This window comes from Calliphora vicina, chromosome 1, assembly GCF_958450345.1.
Source record: "Calliphora vicina chromosome 1, idCalVici1.1, whole genome shotgun sequence".
Taxonomy (NCBI): domain Eukaryota; kingdom Metazoa; phylum Arthropoda; class Insecta; order Diptera; family Calliphoridae; genus Calliphora; species Calliphora vicina.
The window spans coordinates 502,676-523,918 of record NC_088780.1 but is presented as its reverse complement, the minus strand read 5'-3'; the positions used below and the strand labels follow the sequence as shown (position 1 = coordinate 523,918).

The 21,243-nt window shown below is 28.7% G+C and overlaps 1 protein-coding gene across 1 annotated transcript in view; it reads right to left on the bottom strand.

Annotated features, from left to right (window-relative positions):
• Fur1 (Furin 1) overlaps positions 1-21,243 on the bottom strand; it is a 156,612-nt gene that overhangs the window by 103,087 nt on the left and 32,282 nt on the right. The window contains exon 2 of the mRNA XM_065498593.1: positions 11,212-11,933. Within this exon, the coding sequence (XP_065354665.1) occupies positions 11,212-11,841 (630 nt within the window). The 5' untranslated portion in view covers positions 11,842-11,933. The remainder of the gene's footprint in view (positions 1-11,211; positions 11,934-21,243) is intronic.

The window sequence follows — 21,243 nt, the reverse complement described above, 5'->3', positions numbered from 1 at the left end:
TGTGGCGAAAAATACAACAAGCCCAAAAGCAAAAACAACAACAGGCAACTTTGACAGCTCAGACCTTAAACCAAAAACAAAATTGCTTGTGGTTTTTGTAAATGTTGTATTTGTTGTAGTACTGTCGCTACTTTATTAATTTACTTTGGTCAATTCTGTAACATTCTTTCGCTCACTGACATTGAAAAGTGAGTGAGTATTGTGTCCTACAAAAATAAAACGATCATTCGAATGTAGGGTTTGTTATGTATGTATATGATCGTATGCTGCCGCGAATATATTTTTGCTTTGATATGATACAACATTTGTATGAATTGTTTCAAGAATTATTAGAGTTATTCAAATTGTTTTTGTTTTCAAGAAGGAATTTTTATATGTGTGCTATTGAATGAGTGTGAATTTGTTTATGATATGGTGATGTAGAATGAAATAAAGAAAGAGTATTGCTACAGTTTGTAAGTATATTTCATAAAATAATAATGAAAAAGGGAAATACATAATTGTTATTGTTAAAATAATAATTGTAATTGAAATTATGTAATTAGTAAAAAAAATACTATTTCAAAAATACATTAGTGGGATTATATCTACCAAAAAACATAATTAAAAAAATACAAAGTACATACTGATATTCTTAATTAATTTTTAGAAAACATATATCTTATGCACTTTTTTACTATACTGCTTAGGGTTGCCAGCCGGGCTGGACTTGGCTGGATTGTCCAGCTTTTTTGATGCCTGTCCAGTTTCAAGCTAAAATTTAATTTGTCCAGCTAAATAGAAATGTTCGACAATAATATCTATATTATTTATTCCTTCAAATTAACTTACTACTAATTAGTACACAGTAATAACTTATGCAAAAAGTGTATGGATTTTTTGAAGAACGAAAAAAAAAATATCAAAAAGTTGTATGGGAATACGTGTCATATGGAATTTCTGATAATGATGTCAACGAAGAATATAAAAGTGCAGGATTATCGGAAGCAAATTTATATTTTATGCAAAACACAATGCAGGAATTTCATACAACTATTTTTGCTATTGAGAATGACACTTGTACAGTTTTAGAGTTGCACGATATAATGACCGTACTTAGGAATAGCTTCAAATGTAGAATAAATTAACATTTTTTTGGCACCAAAGTTAACAGCATTTTGAAAAATATTTCGACTAATGACCAAAAATCTTTTAAGACTGAAGTAGATAACTTTTTAGCATTCATAGCATTTATAGATTAAAAAAATCGATTGCTGCTGCCTTCGTGAAGCTTATAAATAAATACCAAGAGATTTGTCAAATGATATGGTCCTATTTTTTTTTACCAAAGGCGAAAGGAATGATTTCTAGAATTTAAGAAAAGTTGTATGTTTTGTATTTTAAATATCAGCAAGCAACACTTTTTGTGAAAGAGTTTTTACTATTTTAAACAGTATTTATACTAAAGAAAGAAATATTACTGAAATAATAATACAAACAAATTTAGAGGAATCTTGTAAATATTTTCAAAATTGCTTACAGATCACTAAAGATTTGGAATTGGCCAAATCCGTAAGCTCAAAAACGAAAAAAAGTGGCATTGTTTTTATTATTTAATTTTAATTCTTACATACATATACATTAGTGTTCTCCAAAAAAATTGTTTCATGTATTGTAGAAACAAGTTGTGAAGAATATTATGATGATAGGATAACGTTAACTGGTGCCGCAAGGACGCTGAAGTTTTAAGGTGCATTCACAAGGGGAAAAAATAAAATATTTTTAGTTTTTGTAAAAATTTTGCCATTAAATAAATACTTTTGCAATTATAAAAATGTGTACGTAATTGTCGTTTCAATAACATATAAAATACAAAAATTGGTTAAAAAATTTTAAAGTTATTAAAAATTCGCAAGGCCATTAACGTTTCTCAGGCGTCTAGAACATGAAATGTAGAAACAAAATTAACATATTTTGTGAAATATTAAAATAAATGCTTATTTTTACATAAAATATATCCATATTTACTTGTGTATGAGTTTTTGTCTTCGTAGGATACCGTTAACCTATTCGCAGGTATGATAAACAATTTTTAAAACAACCAAAATTAACATTTTCTCAGTCAATTTTTAAATGTCCAGTTTTTTTTTGGATTTGTCCAGCTTTTTAAACCCCAATGTCCAGCTTTTTGCGAATCTGAATCTGGCAACCCTAATACTGCTACATCAACAGAACATTTGTCAGCTGCCATGAGCGACCTATCGTGGGTTTTCGCTGTTTTTTGGAATGACAGTTTTACGTTATTTTTTATTTCGTAAAACAATAAAATCTTATTCCTTAAATTCAGAAATTCTATTTATGTATATATTGTTATATCATAAAATAATTAAGGTAATGTTGAAAATATTTTTATACAAATTGTATCACAAAAAAATTTTTCTTTCGTATTTTTAGTAGAAATTTTGTTGATCATATATACATATATAAGTTGTAAAAGTCAGGTAAAAAATATATATTTTGCCAATTGATAACTAACATTATGTAAATGGGAAAACCCCCAAAAAATTGCAACAATATTAATTTTGGTTTAGTTATTGTCACATTTTTATTTTGGATCAGAATTATCAGATCATCAAAATATTTTTCCTTTTTCAAATTCCAGTTAATATCTTGAGTTTTTTGTTAATTTTATTATTTTGTGGTAAAATAATACCTTATAGTTAGTGAATGTTCTGCTTAACAAATATTGTCTAAACATTTGCTTACCATCGAAAATTAGAAATAATAAAAAATTAACTCTTTTTTCCGCAAAAATATTAGTTTAAATAAAATACAATTTGATTTTTTAAAATTTTAATCAATTATTTCACGCATAAATCTCTAATTGTCAAAAGACTGTGTGTTTTTACAACTAACAACAGAAATTATTGATTTAATTCCCTACAAGCAATTCTCAAAATGAAATGGTCATTATACAACATACTGAGCTAATGCTAAAAGAGCGACCTAGTTCATTTCAGTGAGCTGAGCTGAAAAGAGCGGTCACTTCACTGAGCTAATAAACCCAACTCTACTCAAAATTAAATTAGTTGATTTAAAAAAATGCAATCATCAGTTTATTGCAACTTTTTTGTGTGCACTAATTTGAGTGCAACTTCAAATTGTGGACTAAATTTTTAAGTTCAAAATGTTTTAAGTTTATTTCTGTACAATAATTTAAAACTTAAGACTAATAATTTCATTAAAAATAACAAAAAATATTTAAAATTTTTATTTTTCGAATTTGGATTCAACAATTTCATGACTACTCCTTTCAATTGATATCATATATCAATTGAACTTAGATCTAAAATTCCGACAAAATTTGTTAGATTTTTGTTAGATTAAAGACTTAACATTGGCCGTTCTAAATATGTTAATTTTACCAACCAGCAACGCTTGCGTAGAAAGGGTAATTTCTATTACGACTTATACCAATACTCGCTTACGTAATAAAAAAAATTCAATATGAACTTTTAGATTCATTGATGATAATAATAAGTTATAGAATGTTAATAAATGTTGTTTCAGTTCATTTCATCCTACAGATAAAATGTTAAAAAAGTTTAATTCTAATACAATGTATACTTTTGATATCAATTTAATATAAATAACTAATGCACTAGATTTAAACCAAAATAATTTATCTTTATAATACATAAAATAAGTATGTATGTATGTCTGTATTTTACAATAAAGAACTCAAACAAATTATTTTGGCGATATTTGTCGATTTTTCGTTTAGCTTTTGGCGATGGAGGTAAAAAAAATCTGACAACCCTGACTACCAGCGTTGCCGCTTTGGTCCAATTGGACCAAAATTGGTAGTTTGATGTTAACAAATTGACTTTTGGTAGTTTGGTTGGTTTGTTCCGATATTTGTCGTATCTTGGTAGGCTACAATATTTCTGAATACAGTGGCAACGCTGCATACTACGCTTTCAAAAACATTCATACAATATACAATGGGTGTTCACAAACTAATAAACAAAAATTGTATTTAATAAAATATACACGATACAAATTGTTGTGAATTCAGCAAATAATGGTAGTAGTAATGTTTATCACTACTACTATGTGACGATCGGTTAGTGGTCGAAGTGCTGATCACCACAACTTTAGTTGTGCTTAGGCTGTGCTCGTATGCGGACAGTTGGTACAAGTTTGTAATGGCTTTACTACTAACCGCATATAAACACAAATAAGCCCAACTCAAGTAGTAGTGTACATGGATAATACTAACACAGTACAAAATTTTTCAGTTAATTGCTTTGGGACTCAATTCTGACAATTGCACGTGAAAGTAGCCCCAAAAATAAGAACTTCTGCATCATTAGTTTTGTCAAGTTGGTTGCCGTAATAGTTTAATGGCCATACGAATTTTTTTTCCTCAAGGTGGATTTTTATCACTTTTTCTATATTTTAGCACGGTTATATCTCGTATACCGTACGGAATATCTCTTTTGTGGCTGAAGCAAAGTTGTAGAAATTGAATAGTAGAAAAAAAGTACGGAACATACTTACCCGAAAAAGGAGCATCCAGTGCCTTAAAAATCGCAATAATGCCCATTTTTTAACAATTTTTCACCTTTTTTGCTCAATAACTGGATTACAAATGCAATTATGAAAGTTATTTATCATGAATTTTGTATGTATACCATCATTTTTAATAGATTTATGCACTTTAAAGTGATTTTCGGAAGCGTGTCTTATATGGGAGCTATGAATAATTATGGACTTATGGTATACATACAAAATTCATGATAAATAACTTTTATATACACAGAAAAAAGAAATTCATAATTGGAATGAATTTTGTAATAAATATTATTAATCGAACTTGACTTTTTTTCCCCAAACTTATTTCATTCAAAATAAGAACATGTTCATAAATATTATAAAATTATACATGACGGAAATTTTTGCTTTTTTTACTTAATTTTTTTAATAAATTGCATTATAATTGTATTATATAATGAATTAGTGCAAGAATATTTGCATAATAGCCATATATTGGCCAATATTTTAAGATAAAAAGGAGAATATCTGAAACTTAAAAATTATCATTAAACATAATAAAACATTCATAAATATAAAAGCATATCATCCTCTTAAATCAATTTAATCGTTTTCGCGCTTTTTATATCATTTTGTAGCTGAAAATCATAAAAAAACTAAAAATTTTTCATGAAATATTTCAAACATTTTTGAACAACATAAAAATAAAAATGAAATTGAAATTATATTTTTCAAGCCTTCTAGATTTTATTTAAAAACATAAAATATTAAAAAAATCATACTATTTAAGTAATTATTTATAAATGTTATGAATTGAAATCAATGAATTCGAATCATAATATTTATGTTGAAACTTTTTTCTGTGTAGACACAAATCAAAAATCCAAAATTTAAAAAATGGGCATTTTGGCGATTTTTAAGGCACTGGATGCATCTTTTTCGGGTAGGTATGTTCCGTACTTTTTTTCTACTATTCAATATCAACAACTTTGCTTCAGCCACAAGAGAGATATTCCGTGCGGTATACGAGATATAACCGTGCTAAAATATAGAAAAAGTGATAAAAATCCACCTTGAGGAAAAAAAATTCCTTTATACGGCAGCCATCTTGACAAAACTAATGATGCAGAAGTTCTTATTTTTGGGGCTACTTTCACGTGCAATTATCAGAATTGAGTCCCAAAATCATGTGTTGTACTGTGTAATGTTTCTGAATAAAACACTTTGAAAATAATAATTAAATACAAGGTGTGTTTTATATCCTGACTCCGAATGAGCTAATCCAGGCAAAGATTGTTATAGCATGCTTTGACAAAAAAGCAACAAAACGTATGTTTGGATGTGTGTTGGTTTCATTGCGTATTTTGTTTTTTTTTTTTGGTGTTTTGTTTTGTTTGGCGTTGTTGTTGTTTTTTATACAACGAAACGTACATATGTTTGGATGCGTGTAGGTTGTATTGCTTTGCGTATTTTGTTTTTGTTTTTTGGTGTTTTGTTTCGTTTGTAACAAGGCGAATTCATACAAGGTGGTGTCAGTTCTACAAAAACAACAATTGGTCCTAACAAATGTCAAAAAATCAAAATGAAAAATTAAACAAATAAGTATTTAAACTTAATATAGTAAGGGTACTCATTTAAACGCTTAAGTTTCCCATTTGTGCAAATGGGCAAATTTGCGCGACATGTTTCATGAACCCACCTTTTCAATTTTGTGCAAGTTTATACAGAAAATTTATATTTGTCAAATAAAAATACATAAATTCAACAAAAGCTTTAATAATTTTTTTTCAAATTGTATAAATTTTAATTTTAAAATGTTGAATGAAAGTTAAATCTTTGGAACAAACGGTGGTATACATAGTTTGGAGGACTTTGTTTATGTACTAGCTGTTGGTTAATGTTTTCATACACAATGTCATTTAATACAATCATTCTGTTCCAAAGTTACACAATTTTCACATGCACAAAATTTTTATATTTTATTTGATTTTTATTTCTTACAAATAAAAGTAAACAAAAGCAGCTGATTCATCAAATGCACAATAAATTCAAGTTTGCGAGTCTAAATTGTCGCGCAAACTTATCGGAGTTGTGCAAACGAATTTCCATACATTTTTTAACATTTCATTTGCGAGAGTGTAAAAATGCACAGATTGCACAGTTTGCGAGGCTTTTAAGCGTTTACATGAGGACCCTTAGTAGTGTAAATAATTGAATAGTGAGGGCTTTACTTATTTATTTAAACAATAAATATTTTGTTAATAAGCTTATAATATGTAGATATTTACCCTCCGTTGGTCGCAATCATTTTCAATCGAGACTAATCGCAATGTATCAAATTGATATCAATAAAAAGATACGCTTTTGAAAATAATCTCTTCACTGCATTTAATATTCATGGATATTCCTGTTCTTACTTTCACCATTCACCATATTTTTGAAAGCATAATTACAACAATAGTATCTAATTTTCTCAGCATTTCTAATTATAAATGTTTACAAGTGATTTTTTTAACCTTAATTACATAATTTTCGAAATCTTATTTTATATTATATTGTTGTAATTATGCTTTCAAAAATAGGGTGAATGGTGAAAGTAAGAACAGGAATATCCATGAATATTAAATGCAATGTATTTAAAAGAGTAATAAAAAAGAAATTGCAGTAACAATATTTTTTTTTATCAAAAAAATAGCTTCAAATTTAGGGTTTTTAAACAAATTTACAATAAAAAAATGTTTGCCTGTATCAACCAGATCAGTTCCGAGTAACGGAAGATTAAATATAAAAACAAGCTTTGACAATTGTTAGAACCAAAAAACGAAAAAAAAGTTATCAGCTGTTTGACTGACTCCACCTTGTATAAATTCGCCTTGGTTTGTAACTTCGTTTATAACTTCTGTAATAAAAGCAACAATACGTATGTTTCGATGTATGTTGGTTTCGTTGCCTTGTGTATTTTTTTATTGTTTTGTTTGGCGTTGTTATTGTTTTTATACAAAAAAACGTATATTTGGATGTGTGTTGGTTTTATTGCTCTGCGTATATCTCACCCTCCGGCGGGTGAGAAGGTCCCTGGGGACATTTTTCATTTTCAAACTGAAATTACTCCATGATGGTCCATGGGAAGTATACCCCCCACATGTATTCCAAGGAAATTTTATCTAGAATCGTTTAAAAAAATCAAAGCGATCCGACCAATAGTTTAGAGCAGTGGTGCCCGAACACATACCATGCCCTATTACGCGTGCTAGGAAATTGTGATTTCGGGCACCACTGGTTTAGAGAGACGTGTGAGAAGGTTCGGTGGGACCTTGTACTGAAATTTCAACAATAGTTTTTTAGACTTTTTTCATATAAAACTCATAAAAAATTAATAATAGGTCTGTTCATTTACTTTCCCAGTAAATACTTGCAAAGAGAGAATAAAATCAAAATTTACAAAATTGCTCTCTTAAATTCTCAAAAATAGTAAAAAGTAAATGAACGCTTTTCCAGTAACAATTGTTTTATACACACAATTTCCTTATTTTATTCCTTTTAAAATGTATAAATACTTACATATTCTTCAATTTTATTGAAAATTCTTTTGTTTTGGCATTTTTTCACCAGAAAAATAAAATTTTAAATAAATAAACAATAACACAAAACATATAAAATATAAGCTGCTAACTATTACGAGTTCAAAATAGAACTTGTAATGCATGGAACACATTGAAGACAGCAGGCTACCAACTGCAATCTGTCAAAATTAGAATACACACGTTTATATGAAGACGATTCTTTCGACGACAGCACAGCTACACTACCACACGATTGCTTTTGCCGCTGTAGCCGAATTAAACTAATTTCTATTTCTGTCAACTACAAAGCAGAAATAGTGTTGCTAATATAATAAAAAATGTAAATCAAATGAGTGCTTAAAAAAAATATATTTTTTTTACTTAATTAAGAGAAGTTTTTGAAGTAATTGATGTAAATTAATAACAGGTACATAATTAATTATAATCATATATATATGTTTACTCAAAATAATTGTTTAAATCTTAATTACTTTGGAATTTTGTACGGTTATTTTTTATTAAAGTGGCACCACTGAATTATAAATCAGCTGTTTACTTTGTAGCTGTCGTCTTCAAAATAATTCAGTAGCTGCCACACGACTACAACTCCAGCCAGCAGAATTTGTGTTCGTGTAGTCGTGTAGCCTGCTGTCTTCAATGTGTTCAATGCATAATAGTTTGCAACGAGAGAACACTCTCTAAAATTTATACGCTCTTGATTTTTTCTATACTTGCAAGTTTTTGAGTTAATGAACGCTTTTCCAGTAACAATTGTTACTAACTAGTAACAACTTTTATATATAAAAGAAAATTTTTTTCTAACATTCATTGTACATGTATAATTAGTAAATAATAAATCAAAACAAAAAAAAATTTAAAAAAATGCGTTTTCATATAAAATTCCCTAAAGGCCCTGTGTAATTCGTATAAGGGTAACGGATGACTCAACCGTCGGAGGGTTAAAAGTGTTCGTGATATATTTAGGATGCTATACGCTGAAAGTGGGCAACATACATACATAAATATATACATACTAATTATTATAAAAATGCATCAACAACAAAGGTGAAGGGTATATAAGATCCGGCATAGCCGAAACGTATATTGTTACGATTTAACCTTTTCAAATCGTCAAATAAAAGCCGTTTAGTAGTTTAAAAATTGTAACGACTCTTTATTTATTTAAAATGTACAACAACAACAATTTAAATTGTAAAAAATAAAAATGTGTTCTAATTAGTTTTTCTTTTCCCGCACTTTTTCATTTCCCGGGAAATCGGGATTGATTTTGAAATTTCCCGGGAACTCCCGTCTAGAACAAATTATTCAATTTTAAGAATGTAGACTTTGTTAAAATCTAAAAAATGTCTTTGGGTTTAAATGTAATTGGATACAAATATAAAAATCCAATAAACATTTAATATAAAGATATAAGCTGACACGATTTCTAATTTTAATTATATACAAACCTGTCACCATTTGTCATTTGAATGGCTTTAATTTTCATTAGATTTTCTTCTACCTTCATTAGATTCCAATTAATTCTGTTAATTCGCAAAAAATAAATATTTAATTTGTTTTAATTTTGAATTGGAAATGTTTTGCTTATTAAATCAAAAATTAAGTAAAGATGTTAATTAAAACTTAAAGAAAAGTCAATGGTTTTATTGGTTTTATTCCAAACGTTTTGTTGAAAAAGCAAAATACTAAAATAATTCCACTTTCTATAGAATAGATTCTGCATTTGTTTTGGAGCTTTAAGTTTCTTTTGGAGAAAGTCATGTTCAAAAAACATCAATTAAAACAAAGGAAAATAATTCCCGGGAATTCTCGCACAATTTTCCGGATTGAAAATTTTGCGGAATTCCGGGATTTACAGTCCCGGGAATTCCAGTGAAAAACTCTAGTTCTAATACACACACACTTTATAATGTACAAGAATTCATTGGAAATACAGCACACTTGATGTTTACTCGAACAGTGTCTCTGATAAAACTAAACTTACGACTGCAACCATGGCCACTATTTGTAATCACGCCATCTCTCGTGAACTTTCTACAATGTTCTCTGTCAAAACTCGTATATTCGAATTCTAGAGCTTTCGATATTATTGTTCGCAGCAAACATTCAGCGTTGCCATACTTACGATCAATGATCAAATCAAAGCTTTTATTCAATGTTAATAATGCCCACCACAGATATGTTACAGTTTGGGAGGCACTGCTGTTTGAAAGTATTATGCAACTTTAAATCAGCCCTTGAAATCGGTATATTTCAACAATATACACATATGCCAAACCTTCCTGATTAATGCATCACCTTTGTTTTTATGCGATCTACAAGAATCTCAAAATCTTTTTTTTAAATCTTTTATTGTGCGGATAGCAAGACTCTGGAACTGTTTGCTTATTATCTTACGTATTTTTTATTTTTCTAACAACGCCTTTCGTTTAAAAATCTGATAATTATGATATTTATTAATACATATTATTTTTAATGTGGCCTTTCTAAGTATACATTTGTATTTATTCCGGGAAATCATTTAAAATAGCATCTAAAATATTTATTGTTGTTTATATATTTTTAAGTAGAAATTTGTTACCGATTTATGGCCTATAATAGGCTAGGTAATGATGAAATAAATAAATAAATAAATAAATAAAATAAAAAAAAATGCTTTTAAAAAATTATATATTTCACTAATGAAACATCGTTATAAAGACATCGAACATGCATTGCTCTTCTATGCACGTATTCCAATGGGTACACGTTTCTTTTAAATACTCGAATAAACACATGATCTCCAAGACACGCTAATGTAAAAATCATGCATGTTTCACCTGAATCGAACTAGTTTGTTCTGACTTGAACCCGTGCTTAAACTACTTCTTTTTAATGAAATTTGTTGCTGGAATGTGAGATAGTTATAAGCCTAATGTGATTTGAATTAATTTAATAAAAAAAATCGACTTTCGAACATCAAATTAAAAAATCTGATAAAATTTTGTTATTTTGATTATGATTTATTATGCTCTAGTATTTACATGCTAAATGGTTTAGAAATATGTAAAAAAAAAAACAATAATGACAAATATTTGAAATTAACACATACCTTTCCTAAATTTATAAATCCGTGATCATTTGCTACAGTTTGTGCTTTTCCCTCCGTATCACCATCTGGTATATGAACCGCCCACGTATGTGTATAATGTCCAGCAATGTCGTTAACACTTTCTTTGTTATGCAATCCATATTGCAACTGAGAAAGATCTTTCTCCTCGACGTTGGCACCCGTCACGAAACCGATATTTAATGAACACAAAATAACTAGGACACTTAATTGCAATAAAAATAACAATCGGGTACCATAGTTGTTAGTAATATTATTGTAGCCTCGCCTACTGCATTTACTACCGCCAAGCGGCTGGTGAAAATATTTATGGCTCCTATTATCTTTTAAATATCTACTGGAGTTAACTATATTTTGCACTAAATATAAGTCATACACATTAGTATCACATTTGACGGATTGATTATTTGATTCATTAAATGCTATGGTTGGTAATAAATCAATATCATGTGATGTTTTATCCACATTTTGACGTTGATGTTTTTTGCCAATGCACAACTTACGAACGCTTCGTCTATATAATTTATTATTGTTATTTACATAAGTATGTTTATTATTACAGCTATATAAATTGCATGTTGTTGAAGACCATCGAACAACGTCGTTTTGCATTTTAAGTTTTGCCAGTTTTAAGGTTTTTGGGAATTGAAGTAAAGCGAATTATGCTTTTCGTCTTATATTGTCTTCATAGGTATGTTGAATATCTGTAATGAAATATTAGACACGCATTAAATATAGAGAAATATTATTCATAAATTAAAAATTTAACATTATTGTGTATTTCAAAATTAGTTTTGTAAGCTAGATGACTTTTAACTCTGCGGTTGAGTGGTCACTTTACTAAACACATTTTCTATAGTCTTTAAAACATAGTTTATGTGCATCTATTGCCATTTTTGCTAAACAATTATATTTTTTGATTTTTTTGCAAAAGTTTGCCGTCAGGGAGCTCTGGTTAGATAAATATATTAATTTGAAAATATTGTAAAAATCTGTTTTTTTAAGAGACTTTCACGCATTCAATAAAAAAAAGCACAGAGTGTTTATTGTTCATCGAGTTCAGTGTTACTTTGATATTTCGGTTGTTCGGTCAGAAAATTTAGTTAAAAATATTCGATTTCAAAAAAATTTATACGAAACACAAATTTTTATCACAGTTATTGTTAATGCCAACAACCACGGGTGGTCTCTTGTTAAATTTTCCCTAATTAATTTGCCACATAAAAAAAGAAAAGGTGGACATGTTATATATCAATGGATAGGGGATTTTGTCTATTTTTCAAAAATATATATAAGTTTTGACAATTAAAAAAAACATGGAATCCTTTTTTGAAAAATATAACAAAAATTGATATAAGATACGAATTTTTCAATTGAAATTAAATTTTTATTTATGAATATTTTTTAAAAAATTTTATAGTTACATAGATTTTGCCATTGAAAATAGAAAACTGAAAACAAATTTTAAAATTTGTATTAACGAATCCCGCAATTCCAAAAAAAATGGTGAAAAATCCCAAAAATGTTTTTTTTTAGTTTTTTGGCTATAATATCCATACCAAGGGCGGGGTTATCGGAACCCTTTACAAAACAATTAAAAACATATTTGGCCATCTAAAATGTGTTACTATATTTTGATATCGAGTATGCGATTTGAGAATTTTTGTCCTAAAGTTGAATTTTAGATAAAAAAAAAATAGGCGTTTTTTGGATGGACCTGGTCCCCTCGGTATCAACAATTTTCAAATTTATTTTCATCTAAAATATTTAATGTAAAGTTAGCTTTAAAAAAGTATAAATTCATATAACACCTTCTTAGAATTTGTTTAGATAACTTAAAAAGAAAAAAGGAATTTTTTCCCAAAAACTAGCGAAAAATTGCTTTTTTTGAAATTTTTAAATTCAAATGCATATAACTTTGAAGTCAGTCAAGATTTTTGAACAATTCTTTTTTTGTTTGACATATACGTTTGTTTTTAGTCCAATAAAAGAAAAATTGAGAAACTCGGGAAATATTTAGACCCGCTGTTATTAAAAAACTGTGGGTAAATGTGGGTAAAAATATTGAAAATTTAGTTTTCAAGTGCGAATATCTCCTAAGTTGTAAGAGATAATTGATAATAGATAGGTTTTTTGTAGGGCTCGACGAGGAGATTCTATATGTGTAATGGTTTTAAAATCGGCCAAAGAAATAGGATTGTTTTAAAAATTTAACATAAATATTGAACATACATACATGAATAGGACCCTACTATAAAAAAAACAGTTTATGGATAGTTTGCAATAAAAATTTTATGACAATTTGTACATTTTAAAGCCTTTTCAATAATGAATAGATCCTCTATATTTACAGATTGGGTGAATTCCAAAATTTATGTATGCATGCAAACGCGTAGTTAAAATTTAAAAAAAAAAACTTATCATACTGCCTGTTTTTACTTTTTCATAGATTTTGCGAATGAAACATTATAAAAGTTTACACGGTTGCGTTAAGAATCGCTCGACTTTTTAAGGTTGCATTGCATACATACATTTTGGAATTCACCCATTGTTTCGTAAATTAGATTGGGAAAAGAATCATACCATGATTTTACTGCTTTCCAGGTGCGAGCTAGCCATCCCTTAACATTTTCAATGATGTTAAGGTCCGGCGAGTAAGGGGGCCAATCGAGCGCATTAACATTTTGATCGCATAGCCATGACTTAAATTTTTTTTCATCTGAAAAAGGACACGCTGCCATTCGTTATTCCACGTCATGTGAGTTCGACAAAAACCCGATCGCTTATTTTTTCGAGCATCGTTAAGTGTTGTTTTTGTCTTATGTTTTAATCGATTCAGATGTTCAGCCTTCGAAATTACACGCTGCACTGTTCTTACGCTTGCCGAAACACCAGTTTTAGCTTCAATTTGTGCAGACGAGTCGAGAGAATTTGATGTTGCTCTGAGAATAGCACTTTTACCAGTTGCCGAAAGTACACTTTTAGAACGACCTTTCATATTTTTCCCGTAGTTTGTCTCATTCCGTAAAAAATTAGATACCACATTTTGGCTTCTTTTGATTCGTTCAGCAATTTTGAGGATCGATTGTCCACATTCATTATAAATTAAAATTTTTATTTTTTCAGCGTCTGTTAATGTTTTTCCTCGACCCATTTAAAAAATTGTTTTTATTAAAACAACACAATTTTCATTAAAACTACTTTTTTTCTATTGCACTTGTTCACCTGCTTAAGAAATAAAGTGACGCAAAAAATATAGACAATTTTGGTCAATCACAACCAGAACACAAATTTGATCTCAAGTAAACATAAACACCTTTAAAACACAAAACAAACCACCGATAATTGTTTGCAAATATCGGAGAAAATTGCAATTGCACAAAGTATTCATGTGGCAGGGAGTGTATCAAGGCGAATTTATACAAGGTGGAGTCAGTCAAACAGCTGATAACTTTTTTGTTCGCTTTTTGGTTCTAACAATTGCCAAAGCTTGTTTTTATATTTAAATATCTACATATTCTAAGCTTGTTAACAAAATATTTATTGTTTACATAAATAAGTAAAGCCCTCACTATTCAATTATCTACACTATATTAAGTTTGAATACTTATTTGTTTAATTTTTCATTTTAGTTTTTTGACATTTGTTAAGATTTGTTTGTTGTTTTTGTAGAACTGACACACAGTGGGGGATTTGAAAAAAAAGTGGAAATAAATCTGTAACTTCTAAACGAATAGCCCGATTTTAATAAAATTTCCCATGGCTATAGAGGAGTGTTGATAAGTTTTAGTTTTGAATTTGGGCTTATAACACCAAGGGGGGCCGAGCCACAATGCCCAAAGTGGGGCACCTCGGGTATATCAAAAATTAAAAATGATGCCAAATTTTGAAAGATTTATTTATGTATATGTGAAATGTACTAGACGAAATCTACAAAAAACATTGCGTTAGCCATATATTATCTCTTATAGTTTACGAGTTATTCGCATTTGAAAAGTAACATTTTATTTTATTTACCCACCTTGGCTGGTTTTTTGCTAATAACAGATCCAATTCTTTTCTTAATTAATTAATAATAGTAAGAAAGAATTGTTTAAAAATCTCTACTGAGTCAAAAGTTATGTGCATTCAAACTTAAAAAAAAAATAAAAAAGTAGTTTTTTCGCCATTTTTTTTTTTTCGAAAAAAGTAAAAAAGACAACACTTCGGGAAATATTATAAAAGCAAAATAATATCAAAATTCGTATTATTGCGTGGTCCAGAGCCTTCCGAAATAAATCAATAAATCAAAAAATCTAAAAATCCCAATTTTGGGATTTTTGGAAAGTTGTTTGGGAATTGATAGAAAATTACTGTTTGGTAATATATTTTTGTGTACTGCATTGCCAATAATCTGCATTACCAAACATGCGAGACAACTACAAGATGAAGCTAATTACTGCGAGTTATATATTTGGAAGCCATTAATTTGACTAGCGCAAAAGATATACATATTATATATCAACGTGTAGGAAATTATGTCCTCTTTTCAAAAATGTATAAAATTTTTAAGAATTAAAAAAATTATAAAAGACTTTTTTCAAAAATATGGGAATAAAAAATTATAGCTGATTTTTTTGCTGAAAATTTTAATTTTTAAAATGCAATAACAGTTTTTTTTATGAATCGTTTTTAATGAAAATTTACACATATATAGAATCTTTCGATCCAACGGAGGGTCGAAATTTTTTTTACAAACTCAGCTGTATTGGTGATAAAATTCTAAATCAGATAAAAACAACTTGCTAAAAAAAGTTACATACATCCCTATAAAAAGTTACATGCATCCAAATTTGGAACATGTAAAATGGGCCGTATTTTTTAAGTTTTTTCCAAAAAAAGTCCCTACATTTTTTCTTTTGTAGGAAAAAATTTGAGTCTATATTAGTTCCAAATTTTGTTATGATATCTTTAACCGTTAAAATTTTACATTAATTCAAATTTTATATTTTTCTTCATAGAAAATCACCATATTACAATTTTTTTTTAGTTTTTACATGTTCCAAATTTGGATGCTTGTAACTTTTTATAGGGACGACATAACTGTTACTTTAGAATTTTATCGCCAATATAGCTGACTTTGTAAAAAAAAAAATGTTGACCTCCGTAGGCCCGCCATATCTAAAAATCCAAAAAAAGATCGAGCTAAATTAAAAAAAAATCAATAAACCTAAATATCTCTTCAACTAATATAGACAACCTACTCATCTGAGCGCATTTTTAGTAGATCTTCTCAAGTACTATTTATATTTTAAATTTCAGCTCATTCGGATAATAAATTGATTTTTGGCGGTTTTTTCTAATAGTTCCCGAGATAACGAATTATTTTTTAAAAAAAAAGCTGATATTGCATGCGCAATAACATGCTTGTGAAGCAAACTTTTCCGAACTTTTTTATAGTTTTTTATACCGGAATTGCTTAGGGGCAAAAATGGGCAACTGAATTTTTAACAATTCGTTAGCTGAGACTTCAAGCTTTAATTTTATATAAGTCTCGGGCTAGAGGTCGTTGGAGATCAATATATACAAACCATAGAAATTGGAGAAAATAAATATTTTTGGACAACTTATAGTAGTAAATTTTTTTATTTTTTTAATTTTCAAAAAAAAATTAGTTGCATATATATCATTTATAACATAGAATTGTATAAAAAAAATCATTATAATGTCTTTACAAGAGTATTTTAAAAGCATGAAGCGATAAAAGGTAGCATATCTATATATATAAAAGTGAATGTGTGTCTGTATGTATGTATGTATGTTTATTATTATTAGTTTGGGATCTATAGACGGCTAAACGGCTGAACCGATTTGCTTGAAATTTTTACAGTATATTTATGTATGTCTGGAAGGAGCTATAGGCTACTTTTTGTTTTGAAATTTTAAGTGGGCGTGGTACCTCCCATACAAAGTTAATTTTTAAAATCAAATATTTAGGAAACTATAATAGCTATAGTCCTCAAATTTTGCATGAGCAATTCCACTGTTTGTTTAAATATTTACGGCAAAATGGGAGTAGTAGCCACAGAGGGCGTGGCACCTCCTATATGATGATTATTTAAAAAATCTTATATATGGGATACAATAAGAGATAGAATCCATACATTTTGTACGGATATTCTACCATCAATTTTAATATTTAGGACAAGAATGGGCGGACTGAAATAGTGGGCGTGGCACTTCCCAAACAATCTAAATACTAAAATTCATATCTATCTGTATAATTGTAGTATGTAAAGCGTTAAAATTTTGTATGAACTACTTATTTAGGCCAAAAATGGGCAAAATAGCAATAGTGGGCGTGGCACCTCCCATAGATGTGATGAAAAATTATATATAGGGACAGCTATAGCAGCTATCAATATTAATATTTAGTACAGAAATGCGCGGACTACCAAAAATATTAAGTAAATGCTAAAATTTGTATGTATGTATACATTTGAAACCCTTATATATGTATATGGGGAATTTCATGTCAAGTGAACCAACTTTTGAAATCGATGTCTTCCGATCGGGATGAAATTTGCACCAAGGTTAGCTCTATTGGATAGTAACTCAGACACAATTTTTCAACAACATCGGTCGAGAACTCTCTGAGTTATAGGGGTTGACAATTTGGTCAAACAGGGGTTTTTTCTTATCCATGTAACTTATTACCTATTGTTCTTAGCAAAATGTGTCCCAAATAGTATAGATAGCTATTTCTTCGATCTTTCGAAAAAAAATATTTAAAAAAAAAATAAAAAATTTTTAATATTTTTTTTCCGAAATCAAAAACTTTTTTGACTTTTTTTTTAAATTTTTTCTCTTTTTTTTTTTTTTTTTTTTCTTAAAATAAAGTTTAGATATTTTCCTTGAACACCTACTTGGTCGCTTAGTGGGATGCGAGTGGGATATCTATCAAAATAAATATTTTGTAACTCAAAACATATAATTTTTGACTTTTTTTGCAAAATCAAAAACTTTGTTGACTTTTTTTTTTCAAAATGGACCCTTTTTTAATCTTTTTTTTTAGGTCAAACAAAAGCTTAGATATTATCCTTGAAGACCCTTTTGGTCGCTTAGTGGGATGCGAGTGGGATATCTATCAAAATAAATATTTTTTAACTCAAGACTTACAATTTTTGACTTTTTTTTTTGCAAATACGTTTTTTTTTTCCAAATGGGCCCTTTTTTTAAAATTTTTTTTGTAGTCAAAAGAAAGCTTAGGTCCATTCCTTTAAGATATTTTTAGTCCCTTAGTGGGATGCGAGTGGGATATCTATCAAAATAAATATTTTGTAACGCAAGACATACAATTTTTTAATTTTTTTTTGCAAAATCAAAATTTTTTTCCAATATGGGCCCTTTTTTAATTTTTTTTTTGCTCAAAAGAAAGCCTAGGTCCATTCCTTTAAGATATTTTTAGTCCCTTAGTGGGATGCGAGTGGGATATCTATCAAAATAAATATTTTGTAACAATTTTTTAATTTTTTTTTGCAAAATCGAAATTTTTTTCCAATATGGGACTTTTTTTAAAAATTTTTTTTTGCTCAAAAGAAAGCTTAGGTCTTTTCCTTTAAGACCTATTTTGTCACTTAGGAAGATGTGAGTAGGATATCTATTAAAATAAAAATGTTGTAACTCAAGACATTCAATTATTGACTTTTTTTTGCAAATTCGAATTTTTTTTCAAAATGGGCCCTTTTTTAAAATTTTTTTTTTAGTCAAAAGAAAGCTTAGGTCCATTCCTTTAAGATATTTTAGGTCCCTTAGTGGGATACGAGTGGGATATCTATCAAAATAAATATTTTGTAACTCAAGATATACAATTTTTGATTTTTTGGCAAAATCAAAAACTTTTTTGACTTTTTTTTAAAATGTGCCCTTTTTGTAATTTTTTTTTTTGCTATAAAGAAAGCTTAGGCCTATTCCTTTAAGATGGTTTTGATCGCTTAGTGGGATGCGAGTGGGATATATATCAAAATAAATGTTTTGTAACTCAAGACATACAATTTTTGTGTTAAAACATTTATTTTGATAGATATCCCACTCGCATCCCACTAAGGGACTAAAAATATCTTAAAGGAATGGACCTAGGCTTTCTTTTGAGCAAAAAAAAAATTAAAAAAGGGCCCATATTGGAAAAAAATTTTGATTTTGCAAAAAAAAATTAAAAAATTGTATGTCTTGCGTTACAAAATATTTATTTTGATAGATATCCCACTCGCATCCCACTAAGGGACTAAAAATATCTTAAAGGAATGGACCTAAGCTTTCTTTTGACTACAAAAAAAATTTTAAAAAAAGGGCCCATTTGGAAAAAAAAAATCGTATTTGCAAAAAAAAAAGTCAAAAATTGTAAGTCTTGAGTTAAAAAATATTTATTTTGATAGATATCCCACTCGCATCCCACTAAGCGACCAAAAGGGTCTTCAAGGATAATATCTAAGCTTTTGTTTGACCTAAAAAAAAGATTAAAAAAGGGTCCATTTTGAAAAAAAAAAGTCAACAAAGTTTTTGATTTTGCAAAAAAAGTCAAAAATTTTATGTTTTGAGTTACAAAATATTTATTTTGATAGATATCCCACTCGCATCCCACTAAGCGACCAAGTAGGTGTTCAAGGAAAATATCTAAACTTTATTTTAAGAAAAAAAAAAATTTTAAAAAAAAGTAAAAAAAGTTTTTGATTTTGGAAAAAAAATATTAAAATTTTTTTATTTTTTTTTTTTAATATTTTTTTTCGAAAGATCGAAGAAATAGCTATCTATACTATTTGGGACACATTTTGCTAAGAACAATAGGTAATAAGTTACATAGATAAGAAAAAACCCCTGTTTGACCAAATTGTCAAAATTTTACCCCCTATAACTCAGAGAGTTCTCGACCGATGTTGTTGAAAAATTGTGTCTGAGTTACTATCCAATAGAGCTAACCTTGGTGCAAATTTCATCCCGATCGGAAGACATCGATTTCAAAAGTTGGTTCACTTGACATGAAATGCCCCATATATAAAAGTCAATGTGTGTTTGTTTGTTTGTATGATTGTTTGCGTATTTGTAATGGCACTCGACTTACAGTAAGGCAATTAATGAACAATGTAATCGGAGCGACCTTTATAACTGGGAATTATAACTTCGGAAATGCCATTTGATTTTATTCGATTACAGTTTCCTATTTGCTTAGTATTTGCAATGACAATTGATAAAGCCCAACGTCAGTGTTTGCAAGTTTGCGGACTAAATCTAGAAAATCCATGTTTTTCACATGAACAGAAACTAATTTTAGATAGACTAAATATATTGTAAATCTTTACGGTACGGGTAGCGAAGCACACCGGGTTTTAGCTAGTCTTATATATAAATAGGCCACACGTTTTTTTGTGGTACACTTTTAAGTATGTTATTGTCCACCAATATTGATGAAACTTATATGGTTTGAGAGGTTATTTTCTCTAGATGTGCACAATATAAATTTTTTTTTTAAAATTCTTTTCATAAAAGTGGTAAAAAGCGTTTTAAATTTGCTTGAAAAACAACAACAACATGTTTATGCACATCTAAATACATACACATGCATTTGTACACACACGTGAAAAATATTTTTGCATATAGGTATGTACTCAAAAGTAACTGTATAACATCTTTATTAGTGGTCGAATTTTAACCACCAGGCGGTCCTAGTAAAAAAAAATACAACAAGCTCAAAAGCAAAAACAACAACAGGCAACTTTGACAGCTCAGACCTTAAACCAAAAACAAAATTGCTTGTGGTTTTTGTAAATGTTGTATTTGTTGTAGTACTGTCGCTACTTTATTAATTTACTTTGCCACAAACTACGAAAAATTTGTCTTACAAATGTATTTGTTTGTTTTGTTCACATTTCTTTGTCTACCAAATTCGTGTTGTATATAGCGTTTTGCTTTAACACATCACTGATATTGTAGTACAAAATATATTGCTATCTCTTTTTATGACAACTGCCCTATCATCTG